This window comes from Tiliqua scincoides, chromosome 7 (assembly GCF_035046505.1).
Source record: "Tiliqua scincoides isolate rTilSci1 chromosome 7, rTilSci1.hap2, whole genome shotgun sequence".
Classification (NCBI taxonomy): Eukaryota; Metazoa; Chordata; class Lepidosauria; order Squamata; family Scincidae; genus Tiliqua; species Tiliqua scincoides.
The window spans coordinates 41,366,418-41,392,200 of record NC_089827.1 but is presented as its reverse complement, the minus strand read 5'-3'; the positions used below and the strand labels follow the sequence as shown (position 1 = coordinate 41,392,200).

Below are 25,783 nucleotides of genomic sequence, written 5' to 3'. Positions count from 1 at the left end.
CTCTAGTGCAGGGGTCTCCAAACCCCTGCCTGGGGGCCAGATACGGCCCGCAGAGAGCCTCTATCCAGCCCGCCAGCAACCTCTGATCCCATGAGAGCCTCTGGCCCAGTTGACCAAACACAACCAGAGTTGTGCTTCTGGGGTGGGGAAATGGGGGTCCATTTAAGTGTGTGCTTTATTTCTTGGGCTGTGTTGGTGCTTGGAGAAATCCTGGACATTTGAACTTATTCATTCATTCAAGTTCCATCTCTAATGTACTTATTTAAATTTTATATTTAATTTTTTTTCCCGGTCCTCAACACTGCGCCAGATATTTGATGCAGCCCTTCGGCTGAAAAGTTTAGTGGTTTGAGATTATATTGTTCATATGCCATGATTTAAGATCAGTCATAGCCTACAGAAAAAGCACCAGTTTACCCAGTCTCATCCACGCTGGTTTCCAGCCTAGCTAGCCCTCTACTATATCTACCGATTTCATGTACATTCTCTATTGCTACTGAAGTGGTGCTCCATCTTACCTTGTGGTCTAATTCACTCTCCCCTTCCATGGTATTCTGACAGGTGAAATCAATCATTCCTCCTCCAAACCTCCATGGCTAATTTGCATACCACATTTTGATTGGCTGGAAGGAACAGTGTTTTTTAAAAGGGGATTATTTGTGTAATAATCACTATGCATTACAGGTATCACCATGGTTTACACATTGTACTATTTTTCTGAAGAAGAAACATGAAACTTTTTTTGCATAGTGAAGTATTGTTGGTGTTCAGACTGAAGCATTATCACAAGTACAACTTTGTAATCGATATATTTATTATTACAAAGAAACTGGGCTTTCATGATAGAAGATTGTAAATACTGTATTACATTTCGCACTTGTGTTCTTGGGATTTCAGCGTTCACTTTACTCAAATAAGGAAGATTTGAACCTGGGCAGTGGCTGCTTAGATCAGATAAATAAAAGCTGCTGTCTTTATCATTCCAAATACAGTGTCCCAATGTCTAATTCTATACTTGAATACAGGTGTCCCCTGCTTTTTTGACAGGTTAGGGACAGGAGCAGTGGCAAAGAAAAATAATAACTGAAAAGCAGAACACCTTTTCTAGCTCCACCCACTCCTTGCCACCCACCCACCCCCACATTCCACCTTCACCTGGTCCTGGCCCTGAAGGACATTCCACCAGGCTAGGCTCACCCAGTGGTCCTGCACTGCTGTGTTAGGCAAGAACAAGCGCAATCCTAACCCCTTATGTCAGTGCTTTCCAGCACTGACATAACGACAGTGCAGCTCTGAAGTAAGGGAACAAACATTCCCTTACTTTGAAGAGGCCTCCATGAATGACACCCAACTGCAGGATGCAGCACATGTCCCACTGGCACCACTATGCAAGTGCTGGAAAGCACTGACATAAAGGGTTAGGATTGTGCCCAATGTCTCTCCTTGCCAGCAGTGGCTTGTTAGTTTTCTGCGTTTCGGTGTGTCTGGATATGTCTGCTGGTGTACTATCGGGGTCCCTTGTGCAAGGCCAGACATCAGGCAGCCTTGCTGACCTTGGCAGCAACTTAGCAGCAGTGGTCTCTGTGGCAGGCCACAGTCCATGCCTAGAAGAGGAGTCCATGGAATGCCTGCAGTAGGGGCTCCAACACTATATACAAAAGTACAAACAAAAAATGATGGTGCAGAATGAATTGGTCAAATCAATTGAGGTCAAAGGAGCAGACCACTCATCAAATGAATGACTTCCAGGTATGATTGAAAACGGTCAAAAGAGCGGATCTTTGAAAAATGATCAATCAAAAAGCAGGAGATTCCTGTTGTGAAATTGTGACATACCCAACCCTATTACCTTTCTAATCTGAGGGGGAAGATATCAGTCTCTTTGATAAGCTGCTAGGGCACATTTTATAAGGAAATATCACCATGGGCAGTGGTTAGCCAGGGATAAGTAAGGGCCTAATTTGTGCAAAGCATCCACAAAGGAGAAAAGGGAGCAGAACCATAATTAGCTGAACCAGAAGTTCAAGCACTTGTAGTTCTACCTTTATGGGGTTCATTTTTACTTCAGTTCCTTTGGTTATTTGAGTGTAATCAAAAGGGCTCTGTGCTCAATTATGAAATGTCACAGTGACAAGATGACTGCTCTGCCTTTAGTAGTGATCCAAAATAGGAAGGCCATAGCCTATGACTCATAGGGCTATGACAAAGAAATTATCCTTGCTGTCCAGCTTGTTGCCATCTCAACGAAGAAGGGTCTCTTCCCTCCTATGGCTCTCTAGAACAGTGTTGGAGACCAGAGCTATGAACTGGTCCCACTTTTTTTGCCAAATCTGCAAGGCCTTGGCTCTCTCATCAGGTAGCATGGAGCTGCATCTGTGAAAGGAAAATAACTCTGGGTCAGAAGAGGAAGTGGTTTGGAAAGAACCATTTTCAAGAGGTGAATGACAAGGTCAAGAGCCAGAAAAAGGCAGAAAACAAAAAACTCAGCAAATGTCCTCTTTATATTGCACAATGTGTGCAATGTATGTGTGCACAATGTATGTGTGCAGACTATGCGTCCCATTGAATTCATGAGACATATTAACAGGCAATCAGGCTTAGGACTGCATTCATTCTGTGTGATCATATGCATCAAGTTTACTCAGGTGAAAATACAAACACAGAAATCCAAACTGAGAGGAAAGAGCACAAGCAAGCTGCCTTATACTGAGTCAGAACATTGTTCCATCTAGTCTAATATGACCTTCTCTGATTGGCAGTGGGCCTCCAGATTCTCAGGCAAGGGGTCTTTACCATCATTTGCCGATCCATTTGTAACTGGAGATTGCAGGGACTGAACCTGGGACCATCTGTATGCAAAATAAGATATGTATCCTCTGGGATTCTGGTAACATGTAATCTACTGTATAAAGCCATCACCTTGGACCAAGATGTCAGAACAGCACATTCTCCCACATGAATTTTGCTAGCATTTTAATAACTTTTTCTGAAGTTCTTCTCTAGGTGTCCCCACCTTCAGAGCTTAGGTAAGAGCTAGCAGAGAAGGGCCTTCTTGGTAGTGGTGCCCACTTTATGTAATACCTTCCCCACCAGACATGCTCACCTGGTGCTAGCGTTGTTAGCTTTTAAGTTCCAGGTCAAAACCATATTATCTTCCTGGGTGTTTGATTATTTTATTTTATTTATTTAAACCTTAAAAAGGCATAAAATACAAAAGTACACATAAAGCGCACAAAAAATATAGGAGGCTGTAAGATGAGGCAGGCCGAGCACTGCAGTCCTATGCAATAAAACAACACTACCATATCCAGGGTCAAAACAGATAGCTCCCCACAAGCACAGTTAGTGATAATCCTGTTCAGTTATTACTGGCTCCAATTGGGCTTCCCCTCCCCCCCTGCCTTCCCCTAACCCAACCCATCCTTATAGATGGACCCCTGCAGCAGAACAAGCCTTGTTTTGTTGGACCCAGGCTCCTAAGACCATCTCCCTCCTAGATGATTTATTCTCTTCTAAGACCTGTCCCGACGCGATTAAAGCTTTTAACTCTTTAACTTCCTCCTTGGTTGGCCATCTGAGCGATTTTAGTCCAAATCTTCCTCCCTCCCACGTCAGTAATTCATGGTTTGACGCAGAATGCTGGAAGCTTAAAAAGCAAGTTCGTTCTTTGTTTTATTCTATTCGTAGTAGCCCTTCTTGTTACAATCTAAGAAATTATTTTCGTTTTCGAAGCAATTGTCGCAGAAAGTTCCAGGATAAACGGCAACACTATGCCCTTAAAAAGTGGTCCTCTCTACAACAAGCCATTTTGTCCAAAAACCATAAGGCCTTTTGGTCCGTAGTCTCAAGGGCATGTCGTCCTCCCCATGTTATACACCCTCCTATCCCAAAGGCTACTTGGGTTGATTACTTTTCCAAAAACTTTTATTCCCATCCTCCCCCTTCTCTCTCAAATGACGCTCTCCATAATCTTCCTGATTGGCCACCGGTTTCCCTGACCAAGATTTACAATTTAATTATCTCTCTCAAACCAGCCAAAGCTCCAGGCCCGGACCTCATAATCAATGAGGTCTTATTAAGTAATCCTGGTTGGTGGGCAAACCCCCTAGCTTCACTTTTTACCCTGATTAATACCTCGGGTTGTTTTCCTGATGCATGGCAGCTTTCGTTTCTTCTCCCAAATTTTAAGAAAGAAAATCCTGCCCTCCCGTCTAATTATCGTCCAATAAGTCTTTTGTCCAGCATTGGGAAGATTTACGCTAAATTTCTTCTTTCCAAATTATCGTCCTGGGCGCGCTCAAACAACGTTCCAGGGATAGAACAATCTGGTTTTCGCCCAGGAGTTTCCGCCCTTGATCATGCTTTTCTTTTATCATTTCTTGCAGAGAAATATTATATTTTTAACAGATTCAGTTTATTTGCTGCCTTTATTGACCTTCAAGGTGCGTTTGATTCAATAAACAGAGACCTTTTATGGAACAAACTCAACAACTGGGAAATTGATCCCCGTCTATTATTTTTACTTCGTCAACTTCACTCTTATAACCGTTGTCAAGTACGTATTCCTTTTTCTAATGTCCTTTCCTCTAGTTTTCCAATTAATAAGGGTGTGAGGCAAGGATGTATCCTTGCCCCCCTACTCTTTAATCTATTTTTGGCAGATCTTCCTTCTCATTTTGTAACAAACTCTTTCTCCCTTCCAGTAATTAACAAGCTTCCGGTTCCCATATTGCTCTATGCAGATGATGCTGTTCTCTTGGCTTTAACTAAATCTGGGCTAAGGGAACTCATAATCAAGTTTCAATCATACTGCAGGAAGAACGACCTTATCATTAATTCCAAAAAGACACAAATTATGGTTTTTTCTCGACACTGGTCCCCTTCCATCTGGTCAATCAATTCCCATACGTACCTTCAAGTCAAATCCTTTAAGTATTTAGGCCTTATGTTTCAATACAAACTATCATGGTCTCTTCATAAAAAGTCAATTATCTCCTCCACTATCACTCATCTTTCAGCTATTGTAAATTTCCACTTTAATTCTGGAAATCAATTTATTCCTGCTGCAATTCAAATCTTCAAATCCAAGATTATTTCTCACCTATTTTATGGGGTTCCATTATGGATACAAGCAGTTACAAAGGATATTGATCAGTTAGCTGCTTCCTTCTTTCGGAAAATTCTCGGAATCCCCAACCTTATCCGTCTTTCTTCCATATTAATAGAACTAGGTCTTCATCTCCCTTCCACTTATGCATGGTTGTTAACATTTAAATTTTGGCTTAAAATTCATTTAACCCCGTCCCCTGACTCTCTTATCTTGGTTTTAATAAATGATTCCTATGTTTCCTCCTGGTTTCAATCAGTGGAAGCAAAACTCTCTTCCATTAATCTCTCCATCGAAGCATTAGCAGATCTAAGCTTACAACAAGCCTACAGCATTATTAGGGAGAATCTTTTCTTAGCTGAATTCAACTTTCTCAAAAGTACCCTTAACCCTCATGACAAACGCCTCTGTTTATTTTGCAAGGAAGTTCCAGACACCCTGTCCCATATATTATTTTTCTGCCCTTTCCATTCTTCCTTACGCAAATTATATTTAGCCTCCTGGCTTTCCCATTATCCTCCCATTTGTGAATCTTCTCTTTCACGGTTTATGGAAGATGCTATAGGACCCTTGACATATGCTGTTGCCAGATACCTGGCTCTTATTCTATCAAAAACTCCTGCTTTCAGACAAGTCAATCTGTCCTCGCAAGATGTGTGAACCGTCCAACTTTTCTACCAGCATCGGACATTTCTAGAATGCACCTATAGTTGGACTTAAGCCGTGAATCTCCAGTTATAGTGCTAGTTGGACGAACAGTTTCTCCCCCTGTAAATTTTTTTTCTATATATGTCATTCATGCTACATATTTTCTAGTATCATTGTTCTGTTAAATTTATTTCATCGATGTATTTATGCCATTAAAGGTTTATTTACTACAACTACTACTGGCTCCAATTTTCTTTTATCATTCTCTAGGTCAGGGGTGCCCAAACCCTGGCCCTGGGGCCACTTGCAGCCCTGAAGGCCTCTCAATGCAGCCCTCAGGGAGCCCCTAGTCTCCAATGAGCCTCTGGCCCTTTGGAGATTTGTTGGAGCCCGCACTGGCCCAACGCAACTGCTCTCAGCATGAGGGCGACTATTTGACCTCTCACATGAGCTGTGGGATGAGAGCTCCCTCCACTGCTTGCTCTTTCACACCTGTGATGCAGCAGCGGCAGCAAAGGAAAGGCCAGCCTTGCTTTGTGCAAGGCCTTTTATAGGCCTTGAGCTTTTGCAAGACCTTCATTCATTTATATAAGTTCATCTTTAATATATTCATTTATGTAAACTTATGTAAATTTATTCAAATTTTAAATGTAAATTAATTCTTTTTCCCCCCAGCCCCTGACACAGTGTCAGGGAGATGATGTGGCCCTCCTGCCAAAAACCTTGGACACCCCTGCTCTAGATTCTGGTGAATTTGAGGGTTTTGAACATACAGGTACTGCTTTCTGATGTGGTTTTTTTTAATGTTGCTGTGATTCTTGTTTTTTGTTGTGATTTTTCATTGTTATTTTTCATTGTTATCTACTGTAAGTTATACTGGGGGCAAAAAACTGAAATGGGGGGGATTCAATTTTCTTAAGTAAATAAAATCACCCAGACAGGTTTTGAAGTAGTGATAGAAAAGACTCTAAGAGAAGTCAAAGCAGGATAAATCAAAAGGTGTGTGTTTGGTAGGCATTTCTCATAGGGTGCTCATAGGGAGCATACATATGCATCCCAACCCTATTCATGGCAATTCCTTACAACTAAGGTGGTATGTACTGTACAGTCTTATTTGGGATCAAGTCTCGTTTGAGAATGATTGAGATGGTTCTGTGAATGTACTGCCTGACTTGAAATTATTTATTTCCATGAAAAGTGAGTTTAAGAGTGAGGGACTGGTATTCCCACAATAGCTGGGATCTGTGGATTCTGTCTGCAAACATTAGCAAAAGTTTTGCTGATTTATTTCCATTAGCAGATAAATGCCAATAACTGCAGAGCGCCAAGTTCTAGGATTCTCCAGTTTCCATTCATTCCCCCTCCGAATGCTCCCCAAACATCTTCCTTCCAAATTCTTCCCCTACACTATCCATCATCACTAGTGCCATTTGAAGCTTCCACACAGCAAGGATATACAACCTCCACTTGGAATTATACAAATCACATATGCTTCATTTCCTGTATTGCTATAATATGCATTCTTAGCCACATGGTTTTCTTGGTTGCAAAGTCTGAAATATGGACCTGCTATAGAAACTTTATATCACAATCCTATGCATGTCTATTCAAAAGTAAGACCCATTGTGTTCAATGGGTTTAACCCTAAGAAACTATGCATAGGATGGAGAATAGAGCAGTTGGGCAATTGTCAGAGTTGGTTTCAAATCTAAGCCTCCAGTGCATGTTTTGTTGGACCAACCACAGTGTACGCAAGAGAGTGGTTCATATGTACGAGAAATCCATCAAGTTCCAACCTCCATCATGACTGTTGCCATGATTTTGGACCATATGTACAGACATATATGGGTTTCTATGTCAGTGTTATCATATAAGAGACATAATACTTACTCTAAAGAGTTTAATGCCAGTTGTTTTAAAGTCCTCAGGTCAGCACTCATCCCTCCTACACCCATAAACATCTCGTAGAAGTCATATGACACACCCTTTGCTCCAAAAATTGATGGATCATCTGGGCTAACCACAACACGGTGACCCTCTGACATCAGAATAGCAGCAGGATGGTTTCTCAGATCTGAGACTAACATCAGGACCTTGAAACAGATATATCAACACAGAGGGTTACTGCCACTATTAAAATATGTTCTATAGTCTGGGGTTTAGTATTCCACACATGGAACCATGTAGAATTTGGAATATTTTAGAGCAGTGTTTCTCAAATTGTGGGTTGGGACCCACTATGTGGGTCACGAGCCAATTTCAGGTGGGTCCCCATTCATTTCAATATTTTATTTTTAATATGTTAGACTTGATGCTATCATGGAATGTGACTGCATTTGGAGAAATGTTACAGATCTGTACTTTTAACAGGCTACTATGTATATGCTTTTAACAATGATAGTTGGTGGAGCTTACTCTTGGGTAAGTGAGGATAGGATTGCAGCCTAGGATTTTAAAACATTTTTCTGCTTGAAGATGTCACTTCCGGTCATGACATCACTTCTGGTGGGTTCCAGCAGATTGTCATTCTAAAAAGTGGATTCCAGTGCTGAAAAGTTTGAGAACCACTGTATTTAGAGAATATGGTTTTCTGAAGATTCAGCTTACAATCTCTGGAAGCCAAATTTCTGCCACTCATGAGCTGCCAACAAAATGCAACATCTGTAGGCTGCAATTCTGTGCTTGCTTACTTAGGAGTAAGTTTGACTAACTCAGTGGGACTTCTTGCAAGTAAATATGCATGGTGTTGGGCAGCACATCCTCCCATTGAAATTACTAGGATTTCAAAGAGCTTGATTTGGCTTCCTCACGCACACAAGTTTAAAAAATGTGAACACAGCATCTACTGTAGCCCCCAGTCCTACCCTGCAAGTTCTACAGCCCAATCCTAACTAACTGGTGTGGTTCCACTGCATCCCACGACTGCTTGAGGGCTCCTCAGGGTAATTTGTCTCCTTGACATTTGTCCCTTTGCCCTGGGGTGCCAGCAGCTGCAAGGGGTCAACTCAGACCTGTACCAGAGATAGACCTGTGTCAGGTGATCAGGCCTGGGATGGGGGATAGGATAAGGCATGCATGGGCATCACCAATCCCAACCCCCTCTGGGCACGATCCGCCTACCCCACCCATGTCATCACCCTCGCCCTGCCCTGTTCCACACCCTCCCTACCCTACCTCCACCCCTACACTGAACTTACCTTGTCCTGTGGGCTTACCTGTGGCCGCTGGTGTCAGCGGGATGGCTGGGCCCCTCGCCTTTATATGCTATTGTAAGGTGTTTTACAATTATCATGATAGCAATATCTCTCTGAAGGGCAAGAACTCAGGTAACAAGAACAGGCTCCCATGATGGGCCCTCTTCTATTTGAATAGTACCTGATTAGAAACAGGGCAGACTTCTATAGGAATATTCATCTTCAGAGCCAAATTCTTAACTACTGGATGCTTTGCAAGGGCAAATCCATGTCCAATCCGGCTGGTGTTCAAGAGCACAGCATCCAACAAGTCTTCATCTGCGGGGGTTCCCTCCCAGTCTGAATAACATAGAAAATTGCTACATTCACAGTCACAAAATTGTTGCAATGGTGGCCCTAAACATATATAGATCTACTTCCAAAGATACATTCTGGGCAGTTTAAAAGACACAATCTGAATCTTTCTGACTCCTAGATAGATAAGAAAAGTTCTCGGGGGGGGGGGGGTAGAGATTTTTTACACAATATCTCAAGTATACAGTACAGATCATTAGACAACATAACCTCATTTTATCACATACATGAGACTGAACCCACTGAATCGAAGTACTCCTGGTGCAAGCACACACAATTTGTGTGTGCAGTTCCCAATCCAACATGGAACTCTGTGTGGAGAAGCCTACTTCTCTGCATAAATCCCCTTTGTTGGATTGGAGCAAGTGATTTGAAGATAATTGAAAGGTGAATCCTATGCACATTTACTTAGAAGTAAAAAGCACAGTATTCAATGAAACCTATTCATAGAAATATGTTTTCATCTCTAGTTACAGCTTTCCCTGTAAATCAGCAGTGTGATGTGTTAATGCTTACCAGTTTCCCCGGCATGAAAGAAGTATGGCAATTTAACTCCTAGGGACTGCGGAATAGTCAAGGCATCCTTTAGTTCCCAGAGGGAGTGACCTCCATCCTCCCAGCCAACCTGAGGGAAAAATGCATTGGATAAGTACTGTATATACTCATGAAATATCTTGAAATTTAAGTCTTCAAATTTACCCTGAAAATCTGGATTGATTTATCCATGGGTCCCATGCAAGCGCCCTCCAGAGTGCCTCGAGCCAGGACAGACAGAAAAAGATAGGAATGGATGCTGCCTTTTCCACAGCAGCAACATGTGCACCTACTTTTCCAGCCTGCTAACTCTGTGCCACTTATTTTTTAAAATAGATTATGTGTTAAATGAAGACTAAAATTAATAAAGTTAATGCAAAATGATTGTCAGCTTTTCCACTAAGTTTTACACTTGACATATCCAGGGGTCATATCAAATTTTGTGAATTTTGACTCAGACAGAGCCACAACTAGAGCAGAGCCTAAGGGGTACCCGCCCCCGGCGCTCTGCCAAGAAGGGGTGCAAGCCTACCTCCAGGCTCCACCCTAGTTATGAAGGAGGTGCACACTGCGTTCACTTCCAACACCCCATTCCATCTCCTCTGAAGGAGCTTCCAGAGGAGAAGCAATGGTGCATGTAAAGCAGCTGCAGGGCTGCTCCCTTCTGGGGGGGGGAACACCTCCAGGCTCTCCCCGGAAGGAGAAGGCCTCTTTGAGGAGAAACAGCTGGGCACATGCATGCCCAGCACCTCCTCTGGCAGAACCTGAAAATCATGTCACATGACATCATGGCATCACTGCCCCGGGACAGTATTTTATGACCCTGGCCTCAAAACGTGCTCTTGACTTATCTACAAGATCAACACAATTATATAAAGGAACTCAGTGGCCAAATTCCAAGCACTGAGTACCTGTATATATTTGTGTAAGTCGATCTTGTAGACAAGTCGAGGGCAATTTTTGACGCTGTAAGAGGAAGGATCTGCAATAGAATGCCAGAAATGAATTATTTTTAAGAAAAAAATGTATTCAATCAGACATTATTGAGATAAGGTGGAGAAACCTTGTAACTATAACTTAGAGATGGGGAGTTAATAGTGCAATTTTGCTTTGCTTTGTTGCTTAAGCTGACAAAGTCACACATGAAGCTGCAACATGGATCAAGCATGCCTGCTCCACAAGTCAACAGAAAAGCATAGGGAAACATTTCTCAACAAACCACTGTTACAACATTTATTGCTTTTCTGCAGTAACAAAGCAAAGTGCACACTGTCCCCATAGGACCACCCTATTCATTTGAATAGGTTCTAGTTTGCCCAGGCCAGGGTGACCAGATACAATGGAGGACAGAATGCCTATACCTTTAACCACTGTATAGAAGACACTGGAATTTTTATAGAATTTTTGGCAGGTGCTCCTTTTTAAACCCTTCCATGCTGAGCTGCACCTGCCCAAATTCCCTCTTCTATATAGTAGTTAAAGGTACAGGCACTCTGTCCTCCATTGTGTCAGGTCACCTTGGCCCAGGCTGGTCAGAGGGAAAATGACTGGTGTTAAAGACACCTGGCTGATGTGGAAATTATCTGAGTCTGCTTTCAGAAGGGCAGCTGCATTTGTCCATTATAGTAAAAACTGACAAGTGGTCAGTGGCACCTTGAAGACTCACTAAACATGTACAGAACCTCCCCGAATTAAGAATGTTCAACTTGAAAAATCTAAAGATACAAACATGCCAGGCCATACGTCCATAGATGGCATTAGCACCCATTCCTGAACATCTCCATCTTATTCCAGGAAGCCCAGGAAGCCCCCTTTTAAACATAACACACAATGAGTACTGTACTGAAGGTTTACTGTAATTCCTTTTGCCTTCATATATCACAATATGTTCACTAGTGATGTTGAACTTAAAAACAAAACTTACAAACATCCCCACATGGAACCTAACCTTAAGTAGGGAAGCTTCTGTATAGGACTGGACTGCACAACGAGCAGATATATGCGAGCATAAGCTTTTGTTGCCTAAAATGCCCTTCAAGAGATGCAACCTGAATGGAAGAAACAGTGGGAGGAATAAAAAGGAGCACTGATAAGTCAGAGAACGGTATTAAGATAAATAAGGGGTATTTTTAAAAAAAAAAGAATTGTAGACAGAGAACAAAGCAAGCACTAAGACAGAAAGTTAAAATGGCTAAACAATAAGTGGAAATTTTTTTAACCATATTAAGTCAAAATAGATGTAATTGAAAATTGGAAATATAAATATTGTGAAAATTAAGTGGTATTAAGATAAATAAGGGATATTTTTTGAAAAAGAATTGTAATTGGAGATATTTTTTTTAGATGTGATATTAGAAACTAAGAACTAGATAAGAGATTTTATTTTAGATGTTAGTTTAGTGGTAAGAAGAGTCTATAAGTGAAATTTTGAAGCCTTTTTATGATTGGATAGATATGGAAAATGATATGGAAAATGATATCTAATATGTTATAAGAGACATTGAAGTGTGTAATACCATGGTAATTGAAGGTATTCCTTTTAGATGCGATATTAAATATTAAGAATTAGATAAGAAAGATTTTATTTTAGAGAGTAGGTTAGTGTTAAGAAGTTTGTATAAGTAAAAATTTGAAGCCTTTTTATGATGAGCTAGATAAGGTTAGAGAAAAAATATTGATTGTTTAATTAAACTATTAATCAGTATAGTAATTAATATGATATCTTTGTATTGAATAATTTCGTTTGGATTAATGTATGTTGTAATTGACGGCCACTACCTTGTGGTCCCTATGTAGTCCCTATGTAGTCCCAATCCTAAGTCTATCCAATTTTCCTTACCTGTATCTGTAATAAATAAATAAATAATTATATTAAAAAAAAAAAAGAGAGAGATGCAACCTGAAAATGTGTACCTGAAAATGTGAGTCTTTTGACTAGAGAAGCTGGGGGACTGAAACAATACCTTATACATGCAAAACATATGGTCTTCCATTGAACTAAGGTCTTCCCAAGCCCAAGGAGGCATCTAAAGCACCACATATATCATTACCTTACATTATGCTGCAATCCTTCCAGCATAAACTACAAAGACATGTAAGAAAATACAGGAGATTACCAGATCAAACCCTGCTACAGTGTCTGGGAACTCAGCTCGGAGTGCCATGGCTGTACGGACAGCTTCTTTAATCTTGCAAATGTTCTGCTTTCTGAAAATTAACAAAAAGAGAGTACCAAATGGAAAAACAGTTACACCTTCCATAGCAGTCTGTCCCAGTAACTGGGCAGAGAGGTATCTTTTAAAGTGGCATCCTCTTATATTTAGGAAGGGGAGAGAAACTGTTCCTCTTCACCCCAGCATGGTATCTTTACCAGTGGCTGCGGCTGGTGTCTCTTCTGCATCTTTTTTTTAGACTATGAGCCCTCTGGGGACAAGGAATCATTTATTATTTATTTAAGCTGGGTGCTTTGCTTTCTGTACTTTTTGTTGAAAAGCTGTATATAAATACTGATCATCATAACAGTGTCAACCTCAGAACCTAAGCTATCTGAAAACCTAAGTCATTAGGGGAATAAATATTATCTATAAAAGATTTTGTACAGGGCTGGTTGGCTGGCTCATGTGTCAGAGGGTCCCTAGAACCTAACCCAATTTTTCCCATAGGCTCAATGATTTGGTATCCACTAATTCAGTATCCACTAGGCTTTTCAGGAACTTAACCCTGAATAATGAGAACTGACTTTACATTCAAATGCATAGGCTTGTCACCTTTTTTCACAAAGCTGTGTAGACATTTCTTACCTGTGTGCTGAATATATAATCTTTGCACCAACAAAATCAGGGTGGTCCTTGGTAAACTGCTTGGCTACATCTCGGTAAGCAGCCACAGACCAGGAGTTGTCATGCACAGTTCCATCTAGTTCATATAACTGAGGGCAGAACAATTATACACAAAATTAAAGCTAGTTGAGAAGATGCTCAATGGTAGGATAGAAAAGATTTGGACTCTTCCCAGACAGAAATACAAAAGGAAAACAGAACAAACCCTAATAACAACCCTCATTGTTTGCCCTCATTGCATCCCTCATTATATCCCCTCATTGCAACAACAGCAGGTTTTGTTTTCTTTTTTAAATGGCAGTGGCTTCTAGGTTTTGGAATGCCTTGCCTTTAGCTGCAAAGAGAAGTCCATCCTGGCTGCTTTCCATAAGGGCTGAAAGACTTGATTTTGTCATGTATTTGGTTAATTTACAGTGCAATCTATGCATATCTACTCAGAGGTAAGCCCCACTGAGTTGAATGCAGCTGTTCTGAAACTCTCTGGGAGAGTCTGGACCACTGTAAGTGCTTGCGGGGGGGGGAGGCAACAGCAGTGACATGATCCCCATGTTCGCACCACTGCCAGGGACAAAAAGGGTTTTTTTGTACTTACCCCTGGCAGCGCCAACCCTCTGGAGGGTGCAGGGAGCCTGCAGACCCCCTCTATAGGGCTCCCAAAGCCTCAGAACTGCTAAAAAATGTGATTGCAACCCACTTCCGGTTTTCTATCACAAAACCAGAAGTGGATTGCAATCACATTTTTAGCAGTTCTGAGGCTTGGTGAGCCCTACAAAGGGGTGCTTGGGTTCCCACAGATCCGGACATCTGGTGATGCCAGGGGTCGGTACAAAAACAGCCCTTTTGTCCCTGGCAGCTGCGCGATCATGGGGATTGTGTCACTGCCATTGCAATCAACCCACTCCTTAAGGGAGGAGGTGTTACAATGCCCCAGTTGGAAACCTCTGGTTTAATGAGACTTACTCCCAACAAAGTGTGTACAGACTTACTTCCAAGTAAGTGTGTACAGGACTGCAGCCATAGTAACTTTCAGGCTGCTATTATAATTATTTTTGTTGTCTCGTTTATTTTAACTTTTTGTGCTGTTGCAAAATATCATATGCCACCTGCAATGTTGGAACATATTGTGTAACTCAGGGGTGCTCAATACGTCGATCGCGATCTAACAGTCGATCGGGAGGCAAAATGAGTCGATTGTCCGGACTACTGTCCGGACTATGCATCCTTGGCTGATTCACTTCAGTGCAAGTCATCAAAGTAAACTCAAGTAATTACAAAAAATGTTTATAGTTAATCTCCATACATACCAGTGCAAAAGCAGGGGAAAGGTAAGTCAGCCCCAGTAGAGTCAACGGGGCTCACTCCCAGGGATGCGTGGATGGGAGAGAAGCTGCCAGCGGCTCCTCTCCAGGTCTACTCATGAGTCAGCCCATTAGAGTCAGCGGGGCTCACTCCCAGGGATGCGTGGACGGGAGAGAAGCCTGCAATTGACTCATTTTGCCTCCCGATTGACTGGCAGATCGCGATCGACGTATTGAGCACCCCTGGTCTAACCAGTATTCCACTTTGAGGTGGACTCAAATGGACTCAGCTCATGGAGTCTTGGCCTGCTAACTTCAACCTTCTTGTTAAAGTAGCCCTCTGGTTCTATCCCTCAGGACTCTACATATTTCTGAACAACAGAGAGCCAATTTAGACATAAGGATTAACTATTTCCTTCCCTTTTCTTAAGTATTGACTGCTGCTAGTTCTTTGTTATTCCTTCCTTTTTTTGTTTTTAATGTGATTTTTCTTTAAAAATTCTCTTATTGTTTTTTAAGGAGAATTTAATGTTTATATTGTTTTTTAATGTGATTTTATGCTTGTAAGCTGTTTTGAATGCCCTTTTGGGGGGAAAATAAATTCAGTAAGTATGTAAATAAATATTTCCTATTAATATAAATTATATCTGAACAATGTTTGTGCTGAATTTAAGTCAGGAGGGTAGTGCCACAGTTACTAGTTTCTAGAAAAAATATACTTTTGCTCATTTTTATTCCCTGTAATAATTGTATTCCTAAAGAATATATAGTAATATGTTTTCTGAAGTCCTGAGGCTCTCCGAGAGAAATTTTATCAGAGGGTACAAAGTTTCTTTTGGGCTCCTACCCAAAGGGGGAAAAGTAGCAACAGTCAGGATTTGGAGCCCAAATACAGAAAACCAAACACCACTCCTAAGAGCCCAATCCTATGCATACCTACTCAGAAGTAAGTCCTATTATAGTGAATGGGGCTTACTCCCAGGTAAGTGTGGATAGGATTGCAGCCTTAATCTCTCTAAAATCTTTTAGACATAGGAAATCATTGCAGAAAATTAGAATCAGCATATTTAGGCTCACACTAGAATGGATGGTGTCCTGTGTGCACCAAAACTTACTTCTGTAGAGCTGCAGCCCTACAGCTATGACCCTGAGCTCCTATACACTCCTTCATGGTTAGCAGATTCACTAGCCATACAGCTACTATAGCAGGTCAGTTTCCTCCCAGGTGTGACAGGAGGAATGTTTGCATTCCTGGCCATACTTGCAGGAGTAGCTGCCGCCTCACTCCTGCAGTAGTGCCCCCAGCATCCTATGGCGGCAGCGAGACCAGATAATACCAGAAAATGTAACATCCCAGGAAATTTCTGGGCCCCTCCTTTGACTACTGGGACCCCTTTTTGACCCTGGTGGGCCAGGGTACAAATTACCCCCTTCACCCTCCCCTCATGGGCCCTGCCTGACCTTCACAAAATAGCTCCCAGGATGAGAAAGGGAGATCTGGAAAGAAAATAAGAACACAAAGTATAAAAGCTTACCGGTGGCAGGATAGCCCTTATCTCAACATACTGTACTTTATCCTCATAGAGCTCCAACAGCCCCTGATACAAATAGGCCTTGAACACAGGTGCATGGCAGATAAGACCAGAAGCAGTGATGAAGGCATTTTCAAATCTGCTCCAAATGAGGGTCTGAGATGAGTAGGTCATCACTGGGTCATCCGTTACCAGTGTCAGGTTCCTCTTCAAACTGGGGAGGTAGGGAGAGAAAAGGAAGTTGTAACATCTGTAAGACTTTTCCTTTGTGTATTGAAGAGACAGAAAAGCAAGACACTCCCTACTGGCTACAACTTCAAGATCAACCAAGGCTGTACAGGAATTTCTTGCTCCCACTGATACATGTGCAGCATGATCCTTTATTAGAAGTAAATATCACAGATTTGCTTACAATTCACTCCCTAGTAAGTATGTTTAGGACTGCAGCCAAAAATGTTTGTTTGCACACAAAGCTATGGATTCTGATCTCAGAATTTAACTTAGCCAATCTTTTTGGGGAAGTGGGCTTCTCTCAACCAGCCAAACTCCTGCAGGAATCTAAGGGTCAAGTGTGGCATCTCAGTAAGCTGCTGCAAGTCCAGCCCTGTGTGATTATATGGAACCAGATGGTGATAAAACTATCAGACTTCCATTAGGCTACCATTATGCAGTAATAGGGTTGCCACTGTCACACACTGCTAAGATGAGAGAAGAAGATTAATTTTACTGAGTTACTGGGTCTAGATTTGTTCAGGAACATTGCATAACCCCCCACCCCAAATCCAACACACACTGATACTACAGGAGGATCAGAAGTGGCAGTTAACATGAAATAATTCTGTTCACAGGTTCAGCAACATTGTGGTCAAGCTTCTCCTGCAATCCACTGAACAGGAAACCTGAGTAGAGCATGATTCAAGCACTCTGCTGCTCTTCTCCCCATGTGATGCACAGCCCAATCCTATCCACACTTTCCTAGAAGTAAGCCCCATTGACTGTAATGGGGCTTACTTCTGAGTAGACATGCCTAGGATTGGGCTGTCAGCTAACTAAGGTGTTGCTTCCCCTCTACACATTTAATTCTTCAAGAAGCACTTCACAAACCTTAGCTGATCCTCACATGGGGCTATTCTCTTCTTTTCAGGAAAGGTGATGAACAAGAGTTGAGCCAAAATTTGAATGCCGCTTGTGGAACACCATGCAGTCTACAGGCTGGTGCCCAGCTTGCCCTCATACATATATATGTGTACACGCACACACAGAGTTTACAGCTCTGGCTGATAATTCCAGTTTTCCCCACTAAACTGGTTTTCATTCATGATTATAGAAATGAATCTAAATACTTTGTAACTTACAGCAAAGAGTGAGGAACAAAAATAAATACGTCTTATCTTCAATAAATTTTGTTTTGATATTAATCATTTCTGTGCCCAATTCTACACTGCTATTGTTGCTTGATAGTGATTCAACAAAAAACCCTTTCTTGTCTGGGGTTAACAATTCCACAATAAGCCTGTCTCAGAGTAAGTACAACATGCCCATCAGCTGCGGCTTGGCATACATCACACACCCTTGTGAGTAATATGCAAATATGCTCATGGCATGTCACAAAATATGCAAATTATGTCTGTGAGACTTTGGCTCGTGCTGTTTCTCCATCAGGACTCTTAATAATGCACAAGTTGCTCGCTCCTGGTCTAGGCCTCATTCCTTCACTATGACAACAGTGAGTGTCACTTCCAAGGAGTACTTTATGTTTGGTGCCTTGCCTAATCACAGTCTAAGCAATTAAAAGTACACATCATTACACATGTGAGATCTGGATTGAATCATATTTATTATCTTTGTCTAAAAATCTTTATTGTTAATCAGGAATATTGTGCTCCTGCGGCTTGCAGGAGACAGTGCTGCCAATTCTCATAAAACGAAGTAGTATTGGGCCTGGTCAGCAGATGGAATGGGAGATCACAAAATGGAGTCTGTTTGCCACACATTTAATATGCCAGCTGCTGTTATGCTAGCTAAGGAGTCCCTTCTTGAGCTTTGAGCTGCAGTTAGTTCTCCCTCCATTTGGTTGTTTATTACTTTTATGAAATGGGGGGGACAGGGAGGAGACAAGGTTTAAGGAATGAACTAGAAATCCAGTAGTTCTGCCTTATCAGGGTGAGTTTTTAAGTGCCCACCCTCAAGGAATTCAGAGTTAAGGTTTCCACAGCAACTTAACTCTGCTCTCTTGTGCATGACAATGGGGGTCTTTCCTTACATTAGCACACAAAAGATCAGGCAATGCAAGAAACTAGTCCATCAACAATGCAACATAATAGAGAGGAAATGAACCATTGCTAGAGAAGAATACACAGAGCAACATTTTCTACTAGTTTATGTATGGTAGTAGTAAGTGACATTTCAGGCCTGCCAACTACTTATTTGGTGACATAGCAAGCAACACCCTAGAAACCAGGCCTGAAGTGCCAGAGGCATCTTTTGCAAACTTATCTGAAGTACAGGAGCCAGTCAAAGAATGGGAACATTCAAAGATAGCATCACTTCCAGCCCAGCAGGGGAACATTAGAAAGATCTCTTGTGCTGGGGGGGGGGGGGGGGAAACCTGGATTATGTTTTTTGTTTGTTGTTTGTTTTGCACAAGCTCTGGGCAGCCCAAATCTATGCATGCTTTCTCAGAAGTTCCACTGTGATCTATAGTATTTGCTCCCAGGTAAGCATACACCACATTAAGCTTTAATGTAGGGCTAAGTGTTATGCTAGGTGCTAGCTTTTGTGTTCTTAATTTCTTCAGTGTTCACACATCTCAGCTTTTGCAAAATCAAACAGCCCTATTCTCTGCTCCTTCTCATTATAGCATGGGGAAAAAAGTATCTTATAGAAGAGAGACAAAAGGCTGATTGAATTGGGTCCCACTACCTTCCTCTGAAGCAGTTGCTTTGGGCAGCACATTCCAGAAGGGGGCACTATTTTGCTGACTGCAAACTCCATCTTCTGTAACTTGAATGTGAAACTTATGTGGCCTCATATACTTGATTTACAGCTGCCTCTCTTCTGCTTTCTGTCTCACATTAACAACATTCACATGTGTACAATGCACACAAAAAAGGCTTCAAAAACATTTTTACACAGCAGTCCTAAAACAAGCTAACTTGAATGCAAGTCTCTTCCATGCCAGTGGGGCTTTCAGGGAAGGGTGCTTAAGATAGTGGTCAGTGTTGTGTGGTGGACAAATACCTTCACAAACATATACAAGAAAACCTTCTAGACCCAAAGACATTTCTCATTGCTCATACAATACCTAAAAGCAGATCCAAAACTCTGCCTGAAAGCACGCACCGTAAACCTCTGGGAGGAAAGTAGGCTGCAAATGAATTAGTATAGTGGTTCTCAAACTTTTACTACCGGGACTTACATTTTAGAATGAGAATCTGTCAGGACCCACTGGAAGTGAAGTCATGACTGGAAAAGACATCATCAAGTAGGATAATTTTTAACAATCCTAGGCTGCAATCCTACCTACCCAGGAGTAAGTCCCATTTACTATCTTTGTTAAAAGCATATAAATAGTAGCCTGTTAAAAGGACAGATCCGTAACATTTCCCCACATGCAGTCACATCCCATAGTAGCATCAAGTCTAATAGATTAAAAATAAAATATTGAAATGAATGGGAACCCACCTGAAATTGGCTCATGACCCACCTAGTTTGAGAAACACTGAATCAGTAGAAAGCAGTTCAGAACATCAGTGGGACTATTCCACAGCATGTTATCTGACCAAGAACTGCTGAGAATGACTGATTTGGGGTTGATGGAAACAAACCTCCATGGAAGAAGAATAGGAGGAGGGAGGATAGGTTAAGATGGATAACTTATGCTTGTCTCCCCCTTTGTAAGGTTGGAGAAAATGCATCTGCTCTGGCAGAGGAAAAGTGGGGCAAAAATGATTCAAAATAAATAATGAATAGGACAGGCTTTTCAGTGGTAACTTCCTTGTTATGGAACTTGCCCCTTCTGGAGGTTCATTATGTCCCCCCCCTTTTTTTTTTTTTAAATTGAGTTGCCATTTACCTCCCAGGCTCTCCCCAGTTATGTCTGAATTGGATCAGGTGTCTGAAGTATTGTTTTGATTTTATTCTGATTGTATTCTGTTCATAGATTTTTTTTTGTATTGTTGTTTTATTTTTTTTAAATGGAACTGTTAGTGACCTCAAGACTCCAGAATGAGGCAGAATACAAATTTTAAACTATAAATACAGTAGTCTGTCATAAAACATATCCAGCGGTCACTCTCAAGGATAAGATAACAATGTTGCTCACCTGTAGCAATTGCAGAATCTCACTCACCTGTTATCAAATTCAGTCACATTGTCCAGATTCTTGCGGTAGGTCTCCAGCAATACCCACTTAGAGCAACCAGGGGGCACATCCTTAGGAGGGGAAGGCTTAGAAAACTTGAACTGGACAGTCCACGAAGAGGAAAAGCAAATGTAACAGTCAGGTAGGTAGCTAGCATTGTTGACCAGCCAATCAACACTCAGGATTGCAAAGTCATGTATGTGTAAAACACCACCTGTGAAGATGGAAAAAAACCCCACATAACACAACAACAAATACAATGAAGTGCTTGAACAGTGCTTGGGGAAACAGAAGCCATCTATATTATAATGCACTAAGGTACGTATTTGTTTGTGGCAATGGTGGTGATGATAAGTCTGTGGTAGTGACTGTCTGAATTGCCATAATGGCAGAAAAGTCTCTAGCTGCTCTTGGTTGTGCTATGCTGACTGAAGAAGGAATTAGGAAGGCAGAGCAACCCAGGAAAGGGAGAACAGAAAATACAGCATCCGAGGAAAGACCTGAGAAGGCAGCAAAATTGGGGGATATAGGAGAGTTGGAATAGCTAGAGCAGGGGTGTCCAAACCCCGGCCTAGGGGCCATATCTGGCCCTCCAAAGGATTTTATCCAGCCCCCAAGTTTCCCCAGCCTCTTAGGGCTAAAAACTCAAAAGATGCACTTCTAGGTGTATACCGCATTCAGCCACTAGAGGTGCCAAATATAATGCAATGTAATGGAAAGGAATTATTCCATTCCATTCCATTCAACACCTCTAGTGGCTGAATGAGATATATACCAATTCTGAGAGACCTGGAATATAAATATAATGTTAGTTAAAATGGAGCAGAAACCGAAACAAAAAAGTTTGAGTTTTGCATCATAGGTTGCTTAATGCTTTTTCAAAATCCATTCCCCCCTCTTCCTGTGCGAGTAAAGTTTGTCCTCTGCTCCCGTCCTCCTTCCACCCCAACCACTTATTGTATTCAGTCAAACTCTCAGTCAAACTCTCAGCACATCGGTCTTCCATGTATTTATTACTTACTTATTTTCTGGCCCTCAACACTGTGACAGATATGCAGTGTGGCCCTTCTGCCAAAAAGTTTGGACACCCCTGAGCTGGAGTAATGAAGCAAACATAAGAAACTTAAAAGAAGGGAATCCGAAAAAAGGAATACTGGGAAAAGACTGAATGCAATCCCATTCACACTGTGTTTCCATCTACTCCATGTAAAAATTAGTGTCACACATGAGCACACCAGCATGGATGACAAAGAATTTGCTCCTCCCCCATACAAATACTGTATAAAACATTTTGTAAATATGGGATGCATTTGGATGCATGGTGCATGTGTATTATATATTAAACATACCACATTTATTAAGTTATAAATGCCACTTTGTCGTGCTCATGCTTCTTTCAGTCTCTTCAGTGGTCTTTATAATCAAATATTTTGCAAAGTACTGGGAAGAATTTAAAGAGGTCAAAAATGACAAGAGGCAGCAACAACAAAAAAAGGCTCAGTTGAAACTCATGTATTACTGACACTGAACAAAGCTGACATGTTTTGGCAAAAGCTCAATGCCCACAGATGTCTGAATGGAAGTTGGCCAGTAGCCCTTGGGGAACATGTTCCTACTCAGATGGATTGTGCTCCAAATGGACTAACAGACTATCATCCTGCTAAGTTCTTTGACCAGAGTGCTGTGTTTGTGGCAAGGCATTCTCAGGCAGATCATGCAAATTAACTAGTGTACTCAAGAAACTAGGTGAGAAGAGTTGCTTTATTTCTGGCCAACAGGCATGAAGGAGTTTAAGCAGCACAAAACTCAAAATCACAACCTTGATGTTTTGATTTTCACATCATTAACAGAACAGTCTTCACAAAGATTGATAACAAATGTTGTTCTTTGTTACTAGCATAAAAAAGCAGAAATGTGGCTTTCTTGTGTTCTTGGGTTTGAATTTGGGCTTGATGCATCTTGGAATCTTTTGAGGACCTTACAAGTTGTGTGAAATCTGCCTCAGCGCCAGCTTTGCTAAGATCTTGTTGTGTAGGAAGATTATGTCTGTCAAAAGTTGCTGCTCATAGCATAGTTTATGTGAGTGACTCATTTTAACTGTGCTTTTTTGAGAGTAAGACCTACACAGTTGAAAGGAAGCAAGTATGACAACATGAATTCAGTATATATACCCAACCAGCAACTCATATGTACCCAACCCAACAACTCATAGCCTAGTCCTAGCCATTCACAAGCACAGTGGGGGTCACATGGCCTATGCTATATCCAGCACACAGGTTAGGAGGAGGCTTGAGGTCTACTCAGGGAAAGAGGATCTTTTCTCCTCACTCAGAGTAACACTCTAGATTTCTCAACGGGGCTACTCAGATCTGAGCCAGCTATATCACTGGTGCAAATCCAAGCAGCTCTGTGCAAAGCTGCCAGGCCCAGGAAGGGAGCTAAGATATGATGGAGGCCTCCTCCACTGATCCTGCCTCACTCCTGGGCCTATCCCAACCCCGTTCCACCCTCCCCATGCCCCACCATTCCACCCTCTCCATACGCTCCCCTCACCCTCACCTCTGTTCTGCCTTCCCACCACTCTTCCCCAGCCCCTGCACCATTCAGCAGAGTACTCACCTCTGCTGGCTGCCTTTGGATACAGTGGCAGCAGCACAGCAGAAGCCTTTCCACTGGTGCTGTTTGCTCTAGAGCAGCAGGGATGGGCAAACTTTCAACTTTAGGGATCCTGGACGTTTAACAATTGTGTATGAAAGAGAATTTCAGCAGGTGCAGCTTGTCATCTGTGAAAGTTTGCCCACCCTGCTCTAGAGTAGTCACAAACGTGCTTTATGGCATGTTTGCAACACTCTAGGCCGGGGTGCCCAAACCCAGGGCCTGGGGCCGCTTGAGGCCCTCGGGGACTCCCAATCTGGCCCTCAGGGAGCCCCCAGTCTCCAATGAGCCTCTGGTCCTCCAGAGACTTGCTGGAGCCCACCCTGACCTGATGCAGCTGCTCTCAGTTTTTATCCCACAGCCAATATTATGTTGAATAAGGCGATATAGTTGTTACCATGCTCCTGGGCATTATGGTCTGTTATACTGTTTTTATATTATGATGCATGTTGTATAGAATGTGTGGGTGAGTGTGTAGAGTGTGATTGTTGGAATTGTAGTATATATTTATGCTTGTATCTCAAAGGTGCATAAATTTCATTGTGCTGTAGCACAATGGCAATGAATTTACTACTATTACTACTACTACTACTACTACAGAGTGACAGCCAACTGTTTGACCTCTTGCGTGAGCTGTGGGATGAGGGCTCCCTCCACTGCTTGCTGTTTCACATCTGTGATGCAGCAGTGGCAACAAAGGAAAGGCTGGCCTTGCTTTGTGCAAGGCCTTTTATAGGCCTTGAGCTATTACAAGACCTTCATTCATTCATATAAATTCCATCTCCAATATATTCATTTATGTAAATTTATTCAAATTTGAAATGTACATTAATTCTTTTTTTCCTGGCCCACGACACAATGTTAGAGAGATTATGTGGCCCTCCTGCCAAAAAGTTTGGACACCCCTGCTCTAGGCCAGCAGAAGAGGAGATCAGGATTGCACTGTCTATCTCAGGGGTGTCAAACATAAAGCCCGGGGGCCGGATGTGGCCCACAAAAGCTTTTTATCAGGGCCTCGTGCCCTCAGCTGCTTAGCAGTGATGAGGTGGCACTGCTGAAAGGGCAGCCCACATGAAAATTAGGTTCTCCCATGTCTTGAAATATGATCAGGATTTGTGTGTTTTCTCGTCTGTCATTTGCAGCTAATGAGTTCCTAAATGAGCAAAAGTGCTTATTTTTGGTTATGACCTGATTAATGACATCACTTCCTGCCTAATGACATTACTTTTGGCCCTCAGCAGGCATCATGAATGCTATTCAGCCCTCAGTATGAAACAAGTTTGACACCCCTGGTTTATCTTATCAAACACTTTGTACAGCTTATTCCAATACTCAGGCAAGCCTGTATAACTCAAAGTCTATCAGCTGACCTCCACCTTGTGTTAACACAAGACCCACAGAAACAGAAGACAGAACCATTACCTTTTGGCATCTGTTTTATGATGCTGAATATGGCACTTTGATCAATGAGGGGTTTGGCCTTGAAGAAATGCATACTGGGTGGAAACAGTCCTGTGTCCATAGCTTTAGCTACTTCCTTCTCTTTGAGGAGCATGAGTTTCTTGTTGGCACAATCTTCCAATTCCCCCAGCAAAAGAGTACCACCTGTTCGACCAGCATTCTCCTTTTCAATTAGTGAGTCACGCTCATTTAGCAAAGGTCTAGGTTCACAAAGAAAAGTCCAGCTGAAAACAAGGAGGATCACCTGCCATACACAACTTTGAGCAACCTCAGGCATTGCTTGAGAAATACACCTAAAAACAGAACCACAGGTACAAATGATAAGAATGAAACTTTAATCACCTTCACAGTAGAAATCGGTTACTGAAATCCAGCAGAACTCCTTTCAAAACCATTCTCCCCCTAAAGCTGAATACATTAAAAGACAAAGAAATAACAGAATACTTTTCTTCTTCAAGAGTTCTCCAAGAGATTAACAAGTCCAGCATTTCTCAATGTTTCTTTCCTGCCGTACCACTTTGCATGGTCCACCTATTGAAAGTACCACCTGAAGTAACTGGTGATGATGCCATCACCAGTTACTTCTGGATTGGGAGGCCAGATATGACATGACAAGTCATGTGGCTCAGTAAGAGGCTCAGGGTGGACAGGAGGGCTATGAAAAGCATGCTTTGGAGCTCTGCCCACGAAGCCAAGCCTCTTATTGCTATTTGTTGCGTTATGTTGCTGGTCTTGCTGCTGGGAGGCAGATGTCAGGGGTTCCTCAAGTATCACCAGACATCTCCTCAAGTACCACCA

At 42.0% G+C, this 25,783-nt stretch overlaps 1 protein-coding gene across 1 annotated transcript; it reads right to left on the bottom strand.

The window, feature by feature from the left end:
• Positions 1-2,240: 2,240 nt before the first annotated feature.
• On the bottom strand, positions 2,241-25,262 carry ADA2 (adenosine deaminase 2). Its single transcript, XM_066633801.1, has 9 exons — positions 24,947-25,262; positions 20,858-21,083; positions 16,510-16,720; positions 13,638-13,765; positions 12,954-13,044; positions 9,820-9,928; positions 9,131-9,288; positions 7,646-7,848; positions 2,241-2,373 (listed from the first exon to the last, which is right to left on the bottom strand). The coding sequence occupies exons 1-9, from the start codon at positions 25,260-25,262 to the stop codon at positions 2,241-2,243; spliced, it is 1,575 nt and encodes a 524-aa protein (XP_066489898.1).
• Positions 25,263-25,783: the final 521 nt, after the last annotated feature.

Excerpts from the sequence above, each read along its gene's own strand:
- ADA2 (XM_066633801.1), bottom strand. The coding sequence starts at position 25,262 with ATGCCTGAGGTTGCTCAAAGTTGTGTATGGCAGGTGATCCTCCTTGTT. Across the intron at positions 13,766-16,509 it reads TAAGGGCTATCCTGCCACCG|TTATATGAACTAGATGGAAC; the intron begins GTAAGCTTTTAT and ends TTCTGCCCTCAG. Across the intron at positions 13,045-13,637 it reads ATTATATATTCAGCACACAG|AAAGCAGAACATTTGCAAGA; the intron begins GTAAGAAATGTC and ends GTTAATTTTCAG.